Raw genomic sequence first — 22874 nt, 5'->3', positions numbered from 1 at the left:
CACTCTCTTTCGCTCAGGACCTTCATCGACTGTGGTTTCTGTTGTTTACGTCCAACAGACAAGAATAAAGAGCACAGTGCAGTTTCATATTGGCATCTTCGCATGTACTCCACTCCTGACCAAAACTACCCCCCCCCCCCCCCCCCCCCCTTCTGATGGGTACAGGTGCACTCAAGTTACCAGTGACTGTCGTCACGCCATTGCGGCTGTGATCTTTGCACCAAGAGCCGGACTGCTCTGTTATCGATTTTGTTGTGGTGAAAATTTGACGATGGTCTGTCCGTACATTGGAGGTATGACCTGCTGTTGGGACCGAAAATGAGTGTCCGTGTCCACGTTTTGCAGGTGTCCGTTTAAGGGGGGGCAAATATAGAAGGAAAACACTCCGTGCCGAGCAAATGTGTCCGTACATGTCAGGTGTCCGCTCACGCCGGGGGCCGTACATTGCAGGGACTGCTGTATAGCCATTTTTGGCTCACGTAAGTGTAGCCTATGCGATGATAAACTTTGTCTGTCTGTGCGTGCGTGCGTGCGTGCGTGTGTGTGTGATAGAAACTTTAACATTTCCGAGTCTATGGATAAAGCTCGCATAAGAAGATTACGTCTCGGTCAAAAGTGTTTGACGTGTGTGATAGAAACTATTTGAAGACGTCACATTATGACGTAAGAGGGTTAGACGTCACGCAAAGGAATTACTGAAAGTCTCGGTCATTGTTATTGTGAGCGGGCCGAGACTAATTGGCAGATCCAGGGTCTCGCTTTCTTGCACAGTTTCACCTATGCTTACTGTGTGTGTGTGTGTGTGTGTGTGTGTATGTGTGACGGAGTGATTGAGTTTGTGTCAAGTTACTGTTTGTCGATTTATTACGTGAGCCTTGAAGGCTTCGCCTCTTGTTGAACTTCTCTTTGCAAGCGCTTTACAGACTGCAATCATATATATAAACAGTGGAACCCTTACCTTTCAGACCACTCAAGATAAGACCTCCCCCCCATCAAGATAAGACCTCCCCCCCCCCCCCACTCAAGATAAGACCTCCCCCCACTCAAGATAAGACCTCCCCCCCCCCACTCAAGATAAGACCTCCCCCCCCCCACTCAAGACAAGACCTCCCCCCCCACTCAAGACAAGACCTCCCCCTCCCCCACTCAAGATAAGGCCTCCCCCCCCCCACTCAAGATCACACCTCCCCCCCCACTCAAGATCACACCTCCCCCCCCACTCAAGATCACACCTCCCCCCCCCCCCCACTCAAGATCAGACCTCCCCCTCCCCCACTCAAGATAAGGCCTCCCCCCCCCCCCACTCAAGATCACACCTCCCCCCCCACTCAAGATCACACCTCCCCCCCCCCCCACTCAAGATAAGACCTCCCCCCCACTCAAGATAAGACCTCCCCCCCCACTCAAGATAAGGCCTCCCCCCCCCCCCCCCCCACTCAAGATAAGACCTCCTCCCCCCCACTCAAGATAAGACCTCCCCCCACTCAAGATCACACCTCCCCCTCCCCCACTCAAGATAAGACCTCCCCCCCCCCCCCACTCAAGACAAGACCTCCCCCTCACTCAAGATAAGACCTCCCCCCACTCAAGATAAGACCTCCCCCCCCACTCAAGATAAGGCCTCCCCCCCCCCACCCCACTCAAGATAAGACCTCCCCCCCCCCCCACTCAAGATCACACCTCCCCCCCCCCACTCAAGATCACACCTCCCCCCCACTCAAGATCACACCTCCCCCCCCCCCACTCAAGATAAGACCTCCCCCCCACTCAAGATAAGACCTCCCCCCCCACTCAAGATAAGGCCTCCCCCCCCCCCCCCCCCACTCAAGATAAGACCTCCCCCCAACTCAAGATCAGACCTCCCCCCTTTTAAGACCTTGATTTTTCCACTTTTGTTGGTCATAGACTTGGTGAAGGGCGGGGATGTAGCTCAGTCGGTAGCGCGCTGGATTTGTATCCAGTTGGCCGCTGTCAGCGTGAGTTCGTCCCCACGTTCGGCGAGAGATTTATTTCTCAGAGTCAACTTTGTGTGCAGACTCTCCTCGGTGTCCGAACACCCCCGTGTGTACACGCAAGCACAAGACCAAGTGCGCACGAAAAAGATCCTGTAATCCATGTCAATGTTCGGTGGGTTATAGAAACACACAGCATGCTTCCTCCGAAAACGGCGTATGGCTGCCTCAATGGCGGGTTAAAAAACGGTCATACACGAGTGTACGTGGGAGTTTCAGCCCACGAACGCAGAAAAAGAAGAAGACTTGGTAAATTTACCTCCATCTTAAAGACACCTTCCTTTTCAAGACATGATTTTCTCAGATTTGTTAGGTTTTAAAATGGGGGTTCCCCAGTATACATATATAAAAGTATATAAATGGAAAATTTCCTAAATAAATTATCATTTAATTAATATACTTACCCGAATCACATTAGCATTGAGTCACCTGAGATGCTTATCACTGAAAAACGCTTACCCGGCTAAAGAATTTAAAGGGAAGCAACCCCATCACCAAAACGAAAGTGAAAGTAGCTTTGGTAATGGGCCAGTACACCGGGAGTTACCTCCCATACGGGTGTATGCCACGTCACTTCCTCTAGGAACACGTGCCTATTATCATACGGCTTTAAAAAATCTTAAAACCATAAGCGGGGCAGGTGGGAGGGAATACAGTATGTGATTCGGGTAAGTATATTAATTAAATGATAATTTATTTAGGAAATTTTCCATTTAATATCATATTCTTACTCCGAATCACATTAGCAGATAACATCAACAAGGCGGTGGGCTAGAAATGAATCAAAACTCACCATCAAGTTCTGGACAGGAACTGGCCTGCTGCTATGAGCGCTGGAAGGCCTCTGGAGCCATCCTGTCGAAGAGCTGTGACGTCCCGAAGATAAAAGTTTATGAAAACATCTTCGGAACGCCAATACGCAGTTGTCAGCACCTCCTCTAGACGTCTGGAGCGCAGAACTGCCAGAGAGGATGCCCACGCCCTCGTCTCATGGGCTCGGGCCGAGTCAAGTGGCAAGGAGGGCATAACCCCCCCCCTCTTTGTGCGCCTCCACTCATAAGCCTGCTTGATGAGCGAGGACACCCACCGGGCCAACGTTACCTTCGACAAATCTTTCTCGCGCCTAGTAAGGAGAGAGATAAACAACAACTTCTGAGAACTAGACCGAATCGGCTGAGTCCGGGCTAAGTACAGACGAAGTGCCCTCACAGGGCAATTGACCGAATCGGGGTCACCCGGGGCCAACGCGCTGGTCAGAGCCTTAACTCTAACCAGCGGAGAGGCCTGCCCCGGAGACTGATTCTTGGCCAGGAAATCAGGCCGGAAACGCAAAGATGCGGAACCGTCCGGCTCAAAGGAGATATCTCCAGGCTGACCCGACAGGGCGTGGACCTCGCTACCCCGTCGGGCCGTAGCCAACAAAAGGAGAAACAGCGCTTTGCGAGTGACATTGAACAGACTGGCCTCGCTTAAAGGCTCAAAATCCGCAGAACGAAGGAATTCCAGGATTAAAAACAAGTCCCACTTGGGAGCGGGCAAACGAGCTTTAGCTTCCTTAAGAGCAGCCCCTTTAATGACTGCAGCTATAACGCCCCCGACTCTAACAGAACGACCAATCTGCTGAAGAGTCGCCGAGATAGCGGAGCGCCGGACCCTCAACGAGGAGACTGAGGCGCCCTGTGAAGACATGAAAGAGAGGTGGTTAGCGACCTGAATAGAGCGCGGAGCCACCGAACTCACCCCTCTAGCTGAACACCAGGCAGTCCATGCCTTCCAGTGGGAAGCATAAACTGAAGAGGTGGACGCTCTATGCGAGCGAGCCACCAAGTCCAGAGTCAAAGACGACGCCCCAGAGCGCTTCAGCGAGTCCCGAACAACTTCCACACGTGAAGCTTCAGAAGACTGGGCTCCTCGTGTGGAATGCCTGTTCGGGGCTGCACTAGTTCCCCTCGCACGAGTGCGAGAGGAATGGGGGGCCCTTGGGCAAGCCGAAGAAGATCTGGAAACCAGACCTGCGACGGCCACAGAGGAGCGACCAGAAGAAGAAGGGCCGGCTCCTCCATCTCCGCTTTCCGGATTACTCGGCTGAGTAACGGAAAGGGAGGAGTCTGAAGATCTGTATGTGCCCCCCAACCCTCCCTGGACGCATCTGTAAAGAGGTCCAGGTCGGGGAGGGGCACGACGATCGGAACACCTCTGCAGACCCACTCCGTGTGCAACCACGGAAGGGTCGCAGACCGGAACCATCCCTGCAAAGGGATGAGGGCGTCCCAGTCCACCAGAGGAGAGTCCACAAACGGCTTCAGCGCGAACTGAAGCGGACATTTGTGGACCCGGCCCAGTGAAACCAGAAGAGCCATAGACTCCATCTGCCCCAAGATGGAGGCGAGCGAGCGGATGGAAGCCATCAGGAGAGGTAAAGTGGAGCGAATCTGAGCTTGGAGCTTGTCCACCCTTCTCTGAGAAGGCTGGACAGTCCAAGCGACCGTGTCGAAAGACATCCCCAGATAAGTGAATGTCTGTGACGGGGTCAGCTCCGACTTTACCCGGTTGATCGAGAACCCCAACCAGTTGGATTCTCGAAGAACCGTCAGGGTATCCTGCGAACAGCCGCTCTGGGACTGGTTCATGATGAGCCAGTCGTCCAGATAAGCCCGCAGACGGATACCCTGGGACCTCACCAGTGCACAGACCTGTCTCACCACCATGGTGAAAATCCACGGTGCGAGAGACAGCCCGAAAGGGAGTGCGCGAAACTGGTAGATCTGATCTCCCCACCGGAAACGAAGCCATTTCCGGTCGGTCGGATGCATAAGAATGTGAAAGTATGCGTCCGTGAGATCGATCGAGGTCACCCAGTCTCCTGGGCGGAGAGAGTCTCGGACAGAGGCTGGCGTCTCCATCTTGAATTTTATCTCCCTCAAGAAAGTATTGAGGAGAGATAAATCCAACACGGGACGCCATCCTCCTGATGCTTTGGGAACAGCGACCAGACGCCCGTAAAATCCCAGGGAGCTGTGGACCCGAACTCTCTCCACCGCGCCCTTCTGCTCCAGGGAGGCAATTTCCGACTGCAAGACGGAACGTGCTTCCTGCGAGAAGGGGGGCTTGAACCGCGGAGGCACTCGGGTAAGAGGCGCCTTTTCCTCCCGCCAGAGTAGACGGAAGCCCGAACTCACCACTCCCACAATCCATTGGCTGTCTACTACCGACATCCAACGAGAAAGTGCCCGGGAGGGGCCTCCCGCCATCACCAAGGTGGAGGGCGGGAGGGAGGTGAGATCGGGAGCGCTTCATTGGGGGTGTGGCTTACTTCCAGAGCCGCCACGCCCCCTCCCCGATGCCGTCCTCTTCTTCCCACCACGAGCGGCCGGCGAAGCCTGCCGCTTCTGAGCTGGCTTGGGGTTAGACGATGTCTGAGCCTGCTTCTGTTTAGAAGGCTGAGACTGTTTCACCCCCTTCAGAGTGTAGTCAAGGAACTGACTGTCCTTGTTTGACTGAATCTCCTTCTGTCTGGCATCCAGTGCCAGCGGACAGAAGAGAGACTCCTCTGAGACCGGGGAGACTCTCAAGGTCTCCCTAGTAGCCAGCTCCGTGAATTGGGACTGCGAGAGGAAGAGATCCCTCCTGCAGAGTACCGCTTGGGTGTACTGCAGGGAGGAAAGACGCAATTGTTCCTCATTGACCTTGGCCAATGCGGTCAAAAGCGCAGAGACATCGTCCGCATTCTGTTCTTCACTGAGAGTGAAAGGAACTAGCGAATCGGTCAATGCCCGAGACAGAGCCCGAACGAGAGTCTCCGCAATGGAGGACAGTTCGATCTGCCGACGTCCAACCTCCTCAGCAGAGAGGAGGGAAGCCTCGGAAACCGGCAAAACCGAATCACGCTTGATCGGTTTAGTCAGAAGAGGCAGCAATTCCCGGGAAACCGGAAGGGTAGCCCTAGGGAGTGCAAAAGACGCCAGCCAATTCTGGCTCTGATTGGGCATGCCAAGCTTCCTATTGGCCGTAGGCACGAAGGAAGAGGCTTGGGCAGCTGAAGCCACCCACTGCTGAGCTGATTCCGGAACTGGACCAAAAGGAAGCAGTAACGGAACAGGCACTGGCCGAATACCACTCCCCGCATGTGCTGGACGAACCAGTGAATGCGAAAGTTGGTAAGCCACTGACGGAGACTCGGCGAACCGGAAGGAAGAAACATCCTCCTGTGCCGGCCGGAAGTCCGCCATGGCAGAAGGAACGAATGATGCGGAAGAGTCCGCAGCCACCACCCCTTCAGGAAAATAACGAGACGTTACTTCCGCCGCGACGTCAAGAACAGACTTGAGCTTCGACGGAAACACGCCCCGCGACTCCTCGCTGACCACTGATGGAGCATCAGAATAGTCACACGTGGAACCATGACCGAAGTCACCAGTTCCGGAAGCAGAAGCATGCCCTGGCAAACCGGAAACCGGAAAAGCCTGAGCACTAACGTCATCCTGCCGCCCAAAACCCTGTGAAGGTAAAGGGTAAGCAGGACGACCATCCGCAAAAACCGGAGCTGGATGAGCTGACGTCACTCCCCCGACTGAGTGGAGTGATGCCTGCTCAAGCCTAGGCGCTTGAAAGCCGGAAGGCGCACGCTGTAATCCACTATCTGGTATCCGGAAGGAACCACCAGAAGAGGAAGAAGCGTTTCCGGCCGAAACCGGAAGTGTAGTCAACGGAACCGCAAAATGCGGAAGTGAAGACTGCACTGGTTGACTTCGCGATCCGGAAGGACCGGAAGTCAGTGAATACTCCATCCTGCCGCGACCGCCGTAGCGTGCCGGAGCGGACGGATCATCACTTCCGGCAAGTGCCGGAAATGCGGCAGTCGAAACCGACTGCCGCCGCTGTTCGAACAAGTCCGGGGCCTCGTAGGTTATCGCCGGAAATGAAAGATCAGCAAGGTATCGGTCGTGACCCGATGCGAAAGAGCTGTCCCCCGAAGGAGAACGTCCAGGCGCCTCACGAGGGCTATCGGACCAGCTCTGCTTACCAACCGACGCTGAAGAGGGAGGACGCTGCTCCAAGCCGGAAGTGGAGGACAAAGACACGGAAGCCAATGCCCGGACGTCACTGCCAGATGCCGGAAACGCCGAACTGCTGGCGACGGAACGCTGAAATTCTGCCTGCACCAAGCTGCGGATTTCTGGAACCAGTGACTTTAACAGAGAGGAAACCAACGCACCTTGTCCAGGTGCTAACAAAGAAGACGAAGTCTCCGATGTAGAGACAGGTGCAGAAGTAACAGTAGCGCTAGGCGCCGCAAAAGAAGCAGAAGTAGTAACAGCGCTAGGCGCCGAAATTGGTACAGCCAACAAAGTGTTACGCTCTTGGTCTGTAACAAGTAACGTTGCTTTGGAAGAGGAAGACTTAGCCTTAATTTTCCCCTTGGGGTCCGACTTGCCACGGCGCTTGTCTGAATCAGACATGATGACAACAACACGTGGCAACGCGAAAAAATTTACTGAAACATAAGTCTAAACGACTGGAAAATTCAGTAAACACACGCACTAATGCGTTAACAAAATACTATAGCTAAACTTGCCCCACAAGCAGAGGCACGGAGAGCTACAAACAAAGTCACACGAGCTAGAAAACTAACTCACACAACAAAATGGCGACACGCAAGACACTGACACAAACGTCAACAACACGTGGCAAAGTAAAAAGATTTACTGAAACGTAAGTCAAAACGACTGAAAACACAGTAAACACACACGCTTACGCGTCAACAAAATACTAAAGCTACACTTGCCCAAACAGAAAGAGGGCACGCAGAGCTACTAGCAAAGTCACACGAGTTAGCTAACTAACTCACACAACAAAATGGCGAAACACGCAAGTCACTGACACACAAGTCCGTAAAAAACGGACAACGTACAGTAACGAAACAGCGCAAACAACCAACAACAAACGGGAACGAGCTCACCAAACTGTAGGCAAGGCGAGCAGACAAGCTGGGTAACGTGGCCGGCGGGTGTCACTCAAACACACAAGGTCAGCCACAGAGCGTCAAAAAGTGAACCGTCCTCTCCGAGGTGAAAAAGACGTATGATAATAGGCACGTGTTCCTAGAGGAAGTGACGTGGCATACACCCGTATGGGAGGTAACTCCCGGTGTACTGGCCCATTACCAAAGCTACTTTCACTTTCGTTTTGGTGATGGGGTTGCTTCCCTTTAAATTCTTTAGCCGGGTAAGCGTTTTTCAGTGATAAGCATCTCAGGTGACTCAATGCTAATGTGATTCGGAGTAAGAATATGATATTAAATATAATTTATAAGTAAAAAATATGAAAAAGGAACACTGACCAATACCTCTTTGATGTGCCGCTGCTCCTTCTGGTAGGTGTGCAGGATCTCCAGGAACTGTTTGTACACCTCTGGTTGCCCTTGGAAACGGTTCTGTCACACAGAAAGGGCATGCCTCCCTTATCATGAAACTCCACCAGAAAATCCCAAATAAAGACCCCGCCATATCAGGACCTCTTTTCCCAGCATTTTGAAGGTTGTTGGTGGGAGGTTTTACTGTATTGTATACTATAACCAGCTATCAATCAATCAATCAATGTGAGGCTTATATCGCACGTATTCCGTGGGTACAGTTCTAAGCGCAGGGATTTTTATTTTATTTTTTAGCTACTGATAGTAATACTTTTACTACTGGCAGGTTTCACAGTATTGTGTTCAGCAATTTACTATTTACACACTCAAATTCTACAAAATAAATGTTGGCACACAATTCAAAGGACATGTTTTTCTAACAAAGTGAGTTTGTTACAACTAAAAACAGTAATTTTTTTTATAGTCCTGGTCCTTATTTATATCTAAAAACCAGGCGCAAAGCGGCATACCCTGAAAACGCTAAAAAGCAATACGGTCATCCTATGCATGCATATAGCTCATATAGCCAAAACCGTTGAAGATAGAAAGACATTTATTGAACAAAAAATATGCAACACATCATTCTTAACAAGTTTTGTTCTTGTATGTATATCAAAATATTGATCTTCAAATGAATGGTTTGAAAAAATACGACTTCCGGCAGACCTAGACCGTTTTGAAGGAAAAAACCGTGTTTTTTTTCAAACCATTCCATGGCCATCAATATTTTCATATACATGTAAGAACAAAACGTGTTAAGACTGGTGTTGTGCATCTAGTTTGTTCAATAAATGTCTTTCTATCTTCAATGGTTTTGGCTAGATGAGGTAACAAGAGAAGGATATGGGCATTGGAATTACGTCAACATTTCGAGCATTGTCACAGATGAAAAATTATCTGCAGGGTGCTCCTGATTAACAAACCGAGCAAAACTGAAAATTATTGAAGAGAAGACATGTCTGAACAGTTTATAAAGAGACAAGTTTGCAATCATTTGTAAACACCATTATTGTATGGAGGAGTAACTGTTCCCCTACCCCCTAAGAAGGTATTTCTGTCCGTCAACCACGTGAGCGATCGCCACAAATCGAGGCATCACTCGCATTTCAGTTTGGACACACCGGCTGATTGCAAATGCACAGTACGTGTTTCGACACTGAAACGTGACGATTGAGCGTCAAAATAGTTTCTTAAAACAGTCGAAAATGGAGTTAAATGTGACTTCAACACTCAGTGGCGATCGCTAGAGTGGCGATTGTTACTAGACGGACACTAGAAAACCTCAGAAAATGTAATTACTTTGCGATTTTTTTAACTGAAAAACTGTTGCGGTCTTTTTCTGTCGAGCGCGAGCGTGAACGTAAAACAACGTGAGGTCACTTCCTCCCCAAACGGTTAGTTTTTGAATGAAAAGAAAAAAGTGGCGATCGTTACATTGTTTAGACGGACTGGATCGCAACTTTGAAACTCGGGTCACCGTGCGTCGATCAAGGGCAAATTGACCTCGGCAACATTATAACTCACTTCAAGGGTGCACAAACTTGTATTTACAGTATACAAAATTAGGTAAACTTGTGTTTTTGTCCTGTGAAATCACAATTAGTTTCGATGCTCTTGATATCGCTATGCGGACGGACAGATCCGAATCCCCATACATTTTTTTTGCGGAGCTAGTATAAGTTAGAATTTGTGTTATGGATATCGATTGTTGTTGAAAAACAATCATTTCAATGTGTTCTGGCACTCTCAACCACCACAGCATTGATACTTGTGCATGTATGTGTTGGAATTTAGTTCTTTGTTTAGTGATGCTGTGGCAAAAGTAAATTCATCCGTCCGTATTTTGACGATCGCCACCATTCACACGCGCATAAATAAACACATTATCAAAAATTTCAACTTTTATTTTCAAAAAAGTATTTAAACAACAACTAGTTTGCATGTTAACCTTTTAACTACCATACCGCCCGATACCGGCCGTCTTCCGCCATTGCCGCTATTCCCATACCACCCGATACCGCCCCTCGCCGGTGTAGCGTCTGTTTCGGTTGTTTGCGGTTGTTGTGCACGAGCAGTAGTAATAAGACGGTTGCAAATGCATTGTGGGATTGTCTCACTTCCGCCTTGTTTTTTTCCCATGTGCTTTCGATCTCTGTGAGAGTTACAATCGATCTTTTTTCACCAAATCTTTTGGGCGCTTGGTGCCGACATGGATTCAGATGACAGTGATCCTGATTTCATGACTATGCTTGATTATCTCCACAAAAATAGACATCAATTAGAAGATTCTGGCTTCGACATCAGCATTTCTGTGAACACTGCTGATCTGACCTACTTTGATCGTTCAATGAATATCAACAAGTGACAGCGAAACGGATGATATACCGGAGCAACAAGTAAGCGTAATTTTTCAACTTCATTGACAGGTAAACAGGTAGATAAATCATGATAACACTGCGACATACATACCACCAAGAAGAAGAACACATACTCTTTGAAGTTTGATCCCTATCCAATAACATACCAATTTTTTTTATCAATCTGACAAAGAGAAACTGAGTAATAATAATTTAAACACGCATACCCGTTTTTGACCGTCTCTGCTCAAAATAACTTGGGAGCTGAGGGATTCTACAGAACAATAAACTTGGTAGTTAAAAGGTTAATACAACAAATACAGCAGATTCTCACAGATATGGATTTAAAAGACTAAGCAAATCTGAGACTATCAAAATGGCCTAATACCATGAAACCTGCCTACTACTACTGCCACTACTACTACTATTACAGTGGAGTCCGGGTACAACGAATCTCAAGGGAGATACATTTTAGTTCGTTATATCAGTAATTCGCTGTAGAGTTTTCAACCCTAAATGGCCTCAAGACAAGTTTTCCCAATCACCTTCAAATGATCGTCCCATCGATCTTTCCTTGGAGAGTACAATCTCTGCATGTTTTCAACAGCTTCATGATATAATCCATAGAGAGAGGCAAACTAACAGCGGGAGGTGCATGAAAAGCGTCAGTTTTCACGATAAAACTTTGACTCGCTCATTCACGGGACATAACTGCACTACGGACTGTCCACAGTGTTGAGCAATTTAGGAGACTTCACTGCCTGAGGAGAGTATTGATTCAAACGAACGCGTGGTTCAATATCGCGTCACTCGGTCACGGATCGGAGAAAACAAAAAAACAGTTCCAGATTTCGAAACCATGTTCGTCAGCCATTGTTTTTAGCAAGACAGACCACATGTGCACAAGCTTCGCTGACGTACATCGGAAAATGTCACGACGTCACCACAACTTTCGGTTTTGGTTCGATCTGTTCCGTGCACCTCCCGCTGTTAGTTTGTTCAGAGTTCGCTCATCACGAGATGTGCACTTGTGTTTGTGTATTTTTGTCTTTTGAGACAATTATTGACATCAGTTCGTTGTAGCCTTGTGACTTTTAGAGACAAAACGGCTCTGGGGCGATGTAAACGTGTTTGTTAAAAGAGGGGTTCGTTATGCAAATGAGTTCAAAAGGTTCGATGTAGCCGGAAAGTAACAAGTAAGAAATAGAAGGCTGTCTGCCGGGAAATCAATGGCAGTTTGTTAAAAGAGGGATTTCGTTATACCCAGGTTCGTTATAGCTGGACTCCACTGTACTCACCTTAATCTTATTGACGTAGTTGATGGCGTGGTTAAACTCCACTGGCTGGTTCCCTCCTTGGGGGGAGGTGCTGGCAGCGGTGGGGGGCTGGGTGTGGTGGGGGAGGGGGATGGGCACGTCGGGGAGGGTGGGGCGAGGGGGCTGGGTGTAGCTGTGGAGGATGGGAGGGGGTGGGGGCAGTTGACTGAGGGCGGGGGCAGGAACGCTTGGTATGTGTGCGGGCGACTTCTGAGGCTGACTCTGTAAGCATATATGAAACGTAGACAGTATGAAACACAAACCTAAGTAATTTTGTATAGAGATATTATACGTTTTTTGTATTTTTGACCAAAATATGACATTTTACACAGATCAAGACAGTCAGTGTTCCTCAGAGACCGCGCTAGCATTTATGTATCAATCGATTCTAGTTAGAATTTATGATTGAACGGACACAAACATGCACTATTTTGTAGTCTCGGCTGGCCGCCTAAATATAAATTTTGTCAGCCTCTGACCTCACATGGCTCAAAGGGAAATCCAGGGTTCAATTGATACATCAAGATATATGTGTGAGGGTGACTTCTGAGGCTGACTCTCTGAGCATATGTGAACGGTAGACATGTATGAAATACACAAGCAAAATGTTAAAGTATGAAACACTAACACAAGTCATTTTGTTTCAGTTTCACTGGGCATGTAGGCAAGAAATATCAAGACATATAAAGTAGACTGAAAGTTTTCTTTTTTCTCTACAAAAACTAGGCAAGAAATATCAAGACATATAAAGTAGACTGAAAGTTTTCTTTTTTCTCTACAAAAACTAAACATCAGGGTTTCAATGCTGTTGTGCACAAAATCTAAAGTTTTTCTACTGTGGTAAATTTCCCTTTTCAATTTCTTGAAGGAGGGAGAGAATGCACGGGCAGCAGTACAAAACAAGGGTCAGTTGAGGCGCCATAACCACAATTTCATTTCCTACGTCTGAGTCACACTGACCTGCAAGGCTAAAGCGGCGGCGGCGGCGGCAGCAGCAGCAGCGTTAGCTCCAGCGTTGAGGGCGGAGATGGGCATGGAGGCCTGGCCCGGCTGGTACACGTTGATGACGTCCCTTTCCACCTCGATCTTGTAGCCTGGAGGTAAGAAAGTATTGAAGCCCACGATCAGGTCGGGGTGACCCTTGAACAGGTTGGACACGCGGTTGATCACCCCTGGCGTGTCGATGCTGCCAAACAAAGGTCAAGGATGAAAGTTAGAGTCGCCGCTGGTACACATTGATAAGCTTCGGTACTGTGGAACCCCCTTTTTAAGACCCCCCAATTTAAGACTTCCTCCTTTTTAAGACGCTGTTTTCTCAGATTGATCGCCCCTGGCGTGTCTAAGCTGTCAAACAAAGGTCAAGGATGAAAGTTAGAGTAATCGTCACCGTTTGTACACATTGATAAGCTTTGGCACAGTGGACCCCCCCCCCCCCCCCCCCCCCAACCTAAGACTCCCTAACTTTTAAGACCATGTTTTCAGTGATCGACAAGAAGAAGAAGACCATGTTTTCAGTGATCGACAAGAAGAAGAAGAAGACCATGTTTTCAGTGATGGACAAGAAGAAGAAGAAGACCATGTTTTCAGTGATCGACAAGAAGAAGAAGAAGACCATGTTTTCAGTGATCGACAAGAAGAAGAAGAAGACCATGTTTTCAGTGATCGACAAGAAGAAGAAGAAGACCATGTTTTCAGTTATCAACAGTAGAAAACACTTTTAGGCCTTATGTTGTGTTATCAACAGTAGAAAACACTTTTAGGCCTTATGTTGTGTTATCAACAGTAGAAAACACTTTTAGGCCTTATGTTGTGTAATCAAAACACAAGAATGGTTGCTAATTGGAACGTTTATTATTGACAAAACAAAACATTACAACTTACATTTACTAGCACTTCGACCCAAAGGTCTTTGAAGTCGACACACACTTACGAAATTGTTATTTTGTCAATAGAAAACATTTGAATTACCTACCATTCTGGTTTTTTGATTCTGAATTTTAGAACGTCAGCAGTCTATTTGTTTTTGGACTTATGTTGTGTAAAACATATGGGGGAAATATTTTCCTTCGATTCCGTACTTTCTTACCTACGATACCTAGTCTACGATGCAATACCTACAATTCCATACTGTCTTACCTAGGATACCTAGTCTACGATGCAATACCTACAATTCCATACTGTCTTACCTAGGATACCTAGTCTATGATGCAATACCTACAATTCCATACTTTCTTACCTAGGATACCTAGTCTACGATGCAATACCTACAATTCCATACTGTCTTACCTAGGATACCTAGTCTACGATGCAATACCTACAATTCCATACTGTCTTACCTAGGATACCTAGTCTACGATGCAATACCTACAATTCCATACTGTCTTACCTAGGATACCTAGTCTACGATGCAATACCTACAATTCCATACTTTCTTACCTAGGATGACTAGTCTACGATGCAATACCTACAATTCCATACTGTCTTACCTAGGATACCTAGTCTACGATGCAATACCTACAATTCCATACTGTCTTACCTAGGATACCTAGTCTACGATGCAATACCTACAATTCCATACTGTCTTACCTAGGATACCTAGTCTACGATGCAATACCTACAATTCCATACTGTCTTACCTAGGATACCTGGTCTACCATGCAATACCTACAATTCCATACTGTCTTACCTAGGATGCCTAGTCTACGATGCAATACCTACAATTCCATACTGTCTTACCTAGGATACCTAGTCTACGATGCAATACCTACAATTCCATACTGTCTTACCTAGGATACCTAGTCTACGATGCAATACCTACAATTCCATACTGTCTTACCTAGGATACCTGGTCTACCATGCAATACCTACAATTCCATACTGTCTTACCTAGGATACCTAGTCTACGATGCAATACCTACAATTCCATACTGTCTTACCTAGGATACCTAGTCTACGATGCAATACCTACAATTCCATACTGTCTTACCTAGGATACCTAGTCTACGATGCAATACCTACAATTCCATACTGTCTTACCTAGGATACCTAGTCTACGATGCAATACCTACAATTCCATACTGTCTTACCTAGGATACCTAGTCTACGATGCAATACCTACAATTCCATACTGTCTTACCTAGGATACCTGGTCTACCATGCAATACCTACAATTCCATACTGTCTTACCTAGGATACCTAGTCTACGATGCAATACCTACAATTCCATACTGTCTTACCTAGGATACCTGGTCTACGATGCAATACCTACAATTCCATACTGTCTTACCTAGGATACCTAGTCTACGATGCAATACCTACAATTCCATACTGTCTTACCTAGGATACCTGGTCTACGATGCAATACCTACAATTCCATACTGTCTTACCTAGGATACCTAGTCTACGATGCAATACCTACAATTCCATACTGTCTTACCTAGGATACCTGGTCTACGATGCAATACCTACAATTCCATACTGTCTTACCTAGGATACCTAGTCTACGATGCAATACCTACAATTCCATACTGTCTTACCTAGGATACCTAGTCTACGATGCAATACCTACAATTCCATACTGTCTTACCTAGGATGCCTAGTCTACGATGCAATACCTACAATTCCATACTGTCTTACCTAGGATACCTAGTCTACGATGCAATACCTACAATTCCATACTGTCTTACCTAGGATACCTAGTCTACGATGCAATACCTACAATTCCATACTGTCTTACCTAGGATACCTAGTCTACGATGCAATACCTACAATTCCATACTGTCTTACCTAGGATACCTAGTCTACGATGCAATACCTACAATTCCATACTGTCTTACCTAGGATACCTAGTCTACGATGCAATACCTACAATTCCATACTGTCTTACCTAGGATACCTAGTCTACGATGCAATACCTACAATTCCATACTGTCTTACCTAGGATACCTAGTCTACGATGCAATACCTACAATTCCATACTGTCTTACCTAGGATACCTAGTCTACGATGCAATACCTACAATTCCATACTTTCTTACCTAGGATACCTAGTCTACGATGCAATACCTACAATTCCATACTGTCTTACCTAGGATACCTAGTCTACGATGCAATACCTACAATTCCATACTGTCTTACCTAGGATACCTAGTCTACGATGCAATACCTACAATTCCATACTTTCCTACCAGCCTGACGAAAGCAGTTTATCTGCAGAAATATTGATCAAAACAACCCCGGTTACTGGCGTGTCTTCTTTTTATTTTCATGTTGTGTAACTCACGTTTGAGACTTGAACTCCTTCATAATATCCAGAAAGTCATTGTACACAGACGGCTGGTTGCCAAACTGCAGCTTCACCTGGTCAAGGTACGACAGAGCATCTTCCACCTGTAAACAAATGATCACAGATTTGACAATGGGTAGGAAAAAGAATGAACACATCTTATTACCAAACTAAACAATGAAGTTTCCCATCCCACCCCCAGAATTTGTTCTCCTGGTGTAATTTTGTCAAGTTCACCATCATGGAGACTTGTGTAATGTATTATTTTGTAACGTAATAACTCTGCCATAATTTCCGCTCGATACGATGCCTTCTTCTTTCGAAAATCTGCACATCAGAGTCACAGTTCACGGGCGATGGATTGCAGTGATCGCTAAGCTTGCCCGTAACACAAACTCGCTGAGGTACGCCAGGAGCGATCACGCGAGAAACCTTAGACAAAACAAGTTGTCAGCTATCACTTGGGGCAAGCGTTCTTTGTGGAAACAAACCGTAAACTCCCATGTGTATATTTTCATAAGAAATGGGGTCATATCGAGCGAACACTGCATAGCATATACATTGGAGTCAGTTATTCACTGCGATCATGGTTTGTACTGGCTGACCACATATTATTGTTTGCCACCCTAAAGTTCGGCAAAACTCTTCAGCAACACTTCAAATTCCTGATAGATTTATTTGCGGAAATACTCAGAAAAATGCCTAATTCTGCCACAATGTAGCATGATACGCTGAAAGTGTAAAAGTTGGCAATTGAGCAAACGCAGATATAATATTATATCTATCTCCAAATCTGACCTTGAGTCGTTGGAACTGTTGTTGCTGCTGAGGCCCAGGAGGGGGTGCTCCTAATCCTCCCGGCTGGAAACAAAAAGATATATATATATATGTGACAGTGTGCACAAAAACCTGATGTATAGGACATCTTTTTATTAAATGAAATTTCAAATTCATGTACTACAGTAAAGGCTGCACACACACACACACAAAACAAATAAGAACACAAAATTTAAAAAAAGAACAGATTCCTTCTCTTTTTCTCAGTTTGTAAAACACACAGGGGCCCAAGTGTTTTGAAATGTAACTCACAAGGTACAAAATTTACACAAAACCATAGGGAAACAGCAATTTTGAAAAAATCGGTCCGCATCCAGGGATGGCCAAATTGTCCACCCGACTGGGGGACTGGGAAAAATTTGGGTCAAATGGAACCCTTTTTGTTTAACTGTCGAGTTTCAAAGCCTTATAAACACTGCACATGCATGAACTGTGGTATGTACCAGGCCGGCAACATTTCTGGCGGGCAAGTGACTTTCATGAACTTACTCGCCCCGCTGGCAAGTTAATAATTTGAGATTTGGCCATCCCTTGCATCCTGTGAAGCCCCAAAAGGTTAAAATATAAAAGCAGTTTTAGGTGCATACACCTGGCTTTCGCCTAAACACCAACAAAACTAGGAACCTAATTTCTGGCACACAGTGTGCACCCCAATTCCAAGCTACTAAACTTCTTCTTCTTCTTCTTCGTTCATGGGCTTAGACTCCCACGTTCACTCATGTTTTCAGCACGAGTGGATTTTTACGTGTATGACCGTTTTTACCCCGCCATTCAGGCAGCCATACGCCGATTTCGGGGGAGGCATGCTGGGTATTTTCGTGTTTCTATAACCCACCGAACTCTGACATAGATCACAGGATCTTTTCCGTGCGCACTTGGTCTTGTGCTTGCGTGTACACACGAAGGGGGTTAAGAGACACTAGCAGGTCTGTACATAAGTTGACCTGGGAGATCGGAAAAATCTCCACTCTTAATCCACCAGGCGGCAGCGACCGGGATTCGAACTCACGACCTCCCGATTAGGAGGCCGACGTCTTACCACCACGCCACTGCGCCCGTCCAAGCTACTGAACAAATGTCAGCTCAATTGAACCCAGAGTCCCAGAGACACAAGTCTCATCCGTAGACACACAAACAGACAGACGGATTCCTACACACCGCCATATCAAGGCAATGTAAATGAGACTGTGCCAAAAGGTGACGTTTTCATGTCAGTATGTCCCAAATGACATCACCAGTACATTTTTCATTCTATCTAATCTGTTTTCGTTCTATTTTTTCTAATAACATGCGTTAACAATTGATTGCCAACTGGAATGGAAGAGCACAAAAAGTGTAACTTGATATGTAGTTTCTCTAGAGGGAAAAACATCTTCCACTTTCATGTCAGTGTGTCCCATGCAACATACATTTGCCAAACAGCTATGTGCAAGTAGATTATTTGTTAGTGGTATAGAAAATACTGATCAACAATTAAAGTCAGTTTTCACATTCATTTTCTACCTATTTCTTATTTGTTTATTCTGTTGGCAATGGTGAAATGTCAGCAATCGTGTGTCATTCGGGACAGTAGACATGACACCTGACCTTTTGGCACAGTCTCAAATACAAACTCACCCCAATTCCAAGCTACTGAACAAATGTCAGCTCAATTGAACCCAGAGTCCCAGAGACACAAGTCTCATCCGTAGACACACAAACAGACAGACGGATTACTACACACCGCCATATTAAGGCGGTTTAAATACAAACTCACCCCAATTCCAAGCTACTGAACAAATGTCAGCTCAATTGAACCCAGAGTCCCAGAGACACAAGTCTCATCCGTAGACACACAAACAGACAGACGGATTCCTATACGCCGCCATATAAAGACGGAGTAACTACTAACTCACCTGTGGTACCTGTGCCAACTGGTTGAGAGCGGGAGGAGCAGCAGCCACGCCCCCCTGGTGGGGAGGCGGTGGGTGGACAGAGGGGGCGGGGGCCACACACCCCTGGTGCACAGCCGATAGCGCCGCGGCAACGACCGGTGGATGCACCGCTTGCTGGGGCGGAAGATGCTGAGGAGCCTGCGTCATCCTGAAATTGTACATTCTGTTGTGGGCATTAGTGGCCAAGGTTCACACAGCAGTTTGACAACTTACATTCAAAACAAAAGATTTGCGTACAGTCTAAGGACCCTTATATAACAAAAATGAAAAATAGCACATCATGTTGTGTGCATCGGCATAGCTGCCAACATTCTGAAGTCAAAATCCACGAGCCAGGGGGTCCGTTTAGTCTTGAATATGAGCAGGGAGAAGTTGTAAAATTCGGGAGATTCCCAGATTTTCCGGGAGGGTTGGCAGCTATGCATCAGTGACCAGGGTTCCCACAGCAGTTTGTCAACTTACATTAAAAACAAAAGATTTGTGAACAGTCTAAGGAACCCTATTGTAACAAAACAAAAAAAGTTGAATTCAAGAATATATATATCAGGGGAGGCTGCGTCATCCTGAAATTGTACATCCTGTTGTAGGCATCAGTGACCAGGGTTCACACAGCAGTTTGTCAACTTAGATTTATAACAAAAGATTTGTGAACAGGACCCTTATATAACAAAAATTGTGCATTGGACAAAAAATATAGTTTTGAAATATAGTTTTGATATTGAGACCACCAAGCCCTGATCACACCCCCCCCCCCTCCCCTCCCCTCCCACCCCCAGTGTGTTGTAATTGTCCAAGTGTGTTCTGTCTTATGATTGTGTCCCCTTGTTTATGTGATGTCCTGTAATGTACAGCATATACATGTAAAAAAACAAATGTAAAAAAATCCACACAAAAAAGAAAGAAAATTTTAGTTTTTTAAAAAAATGGTACATTATGTGGTATGAAACGTTGCAAAACACAAATAAATACAAGTTTACTGCCCAAGGAAAAACAGTGTAAACGGGCTCAACGTTTACATTTTGGCAGGAAGTAACACATATATATACCAACACTTGTCTGAAATAACTGTTTGAACAATATACAACTTTTTTGCAATAACTCAATAACTGCGATGTTGCTTGAATTCATCTTCTTCGACAAATTTTCCAAAATAGCAATAAAGGTTCGAGAATGTGACAAATGTTGAAAGTTCAAGGGCAGTTCTTGGAGTCACCTCTACTGTGAAAAAAGCCAGGTAGCTCTGCTAAAACAACAGCAATGTTTATGGCCGATGGAAAGAAGTTGCTACATTTTGCAATCGCCAAATAACATCCATGCAAAGCCACATCTGACACTCATTCTGACTTTTATTTGGCTCTGGACGGGCGCAGTGGCAAGTTGTCGGCCTCCTAATCGGGAGGTCGTGAGTTCGAATCCCGGTCACTGCCGCCTGGTGGGTGGAGATATTTCCGATCTCCCAGATCAACTTATGTGCAGACCTGCTAGTGACTTAACCCCCTTCGTGTGTACACGCAAGCACAAGACCAAGTGCGCACGGAAAAGATCCTGTAATCCATGTCGGAGTTCGGTGGGTTATGAAAACACGAAAATACCCAGCGTGCCTATTCAATGAAAGCGGAGTGAAGCTGACTATGCTCTCAGAGCATAGTTTGGGGAACCCAAATGGGCAAACGAGCTCACACGTAACCAGAATATTCTGGAACGCAGAAGAAGAAGAATTTGCTTCTGGACACATGACACACCTTTGGACTGTTTTGTGATTTCAACTTACTGTCCATAACCAGTGATGGGGTAGGCCAGGTTGGTAGGAATGGCATTGTCATTGTTGTCAAATCGCTGAGGTACGCCAGGAGCGATCACGCGAGAAAACTGCTCCGATGGCATCACTCGCCGTTGCCCCTAAAAGAAAGATAAGGATGAATAACACGTAGTCATACCATGAGTAAAATTGGATGCAGCTACAGGTTTGAACTTTATTATTATATCAAGCCTCAAATCCATATCATTAGATTTGAGCGCTTCAACAAACTATTATGCTACAGTAATAAATACTGAAGGTTGCACAGTTTTTATCACTACCATATTTGTCTATCCTGAATGTGACAATCACTTTGAGACAAAGTCTGAGAGAAGGGGGGGGGGGGGGAGAGAGAGAGACAGAGAGAGAGAACTGAACCGTATCTTACAAGGATGAAGACATAAGGCTGGGCCTTTTCTTACTATCTGTCCTTGGAGAGAGAGGGTGTGAGAGAGAGAGAGGTAGAGAGATGACGAGAGAGAGGAGAGAGGGTGAGAGAGAGAGAGAGAGAGCAAGAAAGGGGGGAGGGAGAGACAGACAGAGAGAGAGATTCCAGTTGAACCAAGATAAACAAGCAGTGCTTATGAGACAGCCCCCAAAACTTGACTTGGCACAAGGCCAGGGTAGGGGGGTGGGAAGTTCTGCTGGCATGGTGCCAGCTGTCTCCAGACTCACAATCACAGGCCACTGAACTTACACAACATTCTAACACTAACAGTGACTTACTAACAGACTGTCTCCAGGCTCACAATCACAGGCCACTGAACTTACACACCTTTCTAACACTAACAGTGACTTACTAACAGACTGTCTTCAGACTGACAATCACAGGCCACTGAACTTACACACCTTTCTAACACTAACAGTGACTTACTAACAGACTGTCTTCAGACTGACAATCACAGGCCACTCAACTTACACACCTTTCTAACACTAACAGTGACTTACTAACAGACTGTCCAGACTGACAATCACAGGCCACTGAACTTACACACGTTTTTAACAGCGACTTACTCTAACAGCTTGTCTCCAGACTCACAATCATAGGCCACCGAACTTACACATGTTTTTAACAGTGACTTACTAACAGACTGTCTCCAGACTTACAATCACAGGCCACTCAACTTACACACCTTTTTAACAGTGACTTACTAACAGACTGAAAAGCTTATTGATTTTTGTTTGTTAACCTTACTCAGTTACTGCTGTTTTGATGATCATACCCACTTGCCTTTGAATAAGGTACACACACAAAAAGGTTCCTTGTTTACAGATTGCCCGGCCAACCCTATCTTTTCTTTTCAACCTTAAAACCTTTTTTTTTTTTTTAACTTCTATCCTTCCAAAACTTGATAAAACTTGATTTTGCAGACTTTGTAATGAAAGTCACTCTTCTCCGACATCCAGGGGGCACAGTTTGCACGATCACCGGCCAATAAAAAGCCACATATGCAAATGAAAAACCGAAGTGCAACCACTTTTTTTTTTAAATCAAAGTAACAAACCCACCGACCCTAATTTTTGGGCACAACAAATTCATTGTTGGCATAAGACTAAGAACTCTTCTGACAGGAAAATACAGATGACAAGGTGGCTCATATGAGAATGAAAGTACAGATGACATGGTGGCTCATATGAGAATGAAAGTACAGATGACAAGGTGGCTCATATGAGAAGGAAAATACAGATGACAAGGTGGCTCATATGAGAAGGAAAGTACAGATGACAAGGTGGCTCATATGAGAAGGAAAATACAGATGACAAGGTGGCTCATATGAGAAGGAAAGTACAGATGACAAGGTGGCTCATATGAGAAGGAAAATACAGATGACAAGGTGGCTCATATGAGAAGGAAAGTACAGGCGAACCTGCCCTAGCAACCAACGCTAAATTACAACCCACTCAGAGGATCCCCGATGAAGCT

General features: G+C 46.1%; 1 protein-coding gene across 4 annotated transcripts in view; it reads right to left on the bottom strand.

Moving 5' to 3' along the window:
- LOC138951464 (paired amphipathic helix protein Sin3a-like) overlaps window positions 1–22874 on the bottom strand; it is a 76670-nt gene that overhangs the window by 49495 nt on the left and 4301 nt on the right. For 2 of the 4 annotated variants that reach the window (XM_070323059.1, XM_070323062.1), the window contains exons 3-9: window positions 20924–21051; window positions 19114–19300; window positions 17180–17242; window positions 16379–16485; window positions 13058–13283; window positions 12080–12319; window positions 8353–8445 (exon numbers count right to left, since the gene is read on the bottom strand). In XM_070323059.1, the coding sequence (XP_070179160.1) occupies window positions 8353–8445; window positions 12080–12319; window positions 13058–13283; window positions 16379–16485; window positions 17180–17242; window positions 19114–19300; window positions 20924–21051 (1044 nt within the window). The remainder of the gene's footprint in view (window positions 1–8352; window positions 8446–12079; window positions 12320–13057; window positions 13284–16378; window positions 16486–17179; window positions 17243–19113; window positions 19301–20923; window positions 21052–22874) is intronic. The other 2 variants (XM_070323060.1, XM_070323061.1) reach the window with 2 other exon arrangements.

The sequence above is a fragment of the Littorina saxatilis genome, linkage group LG16 (genome assembly GCF_037325665.1).
Source record: "Littorina saxatilis isolate snail1 linkage group LG16, US_GU_Lsax_2.0, whole genome shotgun sequence".
Taxonomy (NCBI): Eukaryota; Metazoa; Mollusca; class Gastropoda; order Littorinimorpha; family Littorinidae; genus Littorina; species Littorina saxatilis.
Note: the sequence above shows the minus strand (reverse complement) of the source record. Positions and strands in the feature narration are given on the sequence as shown.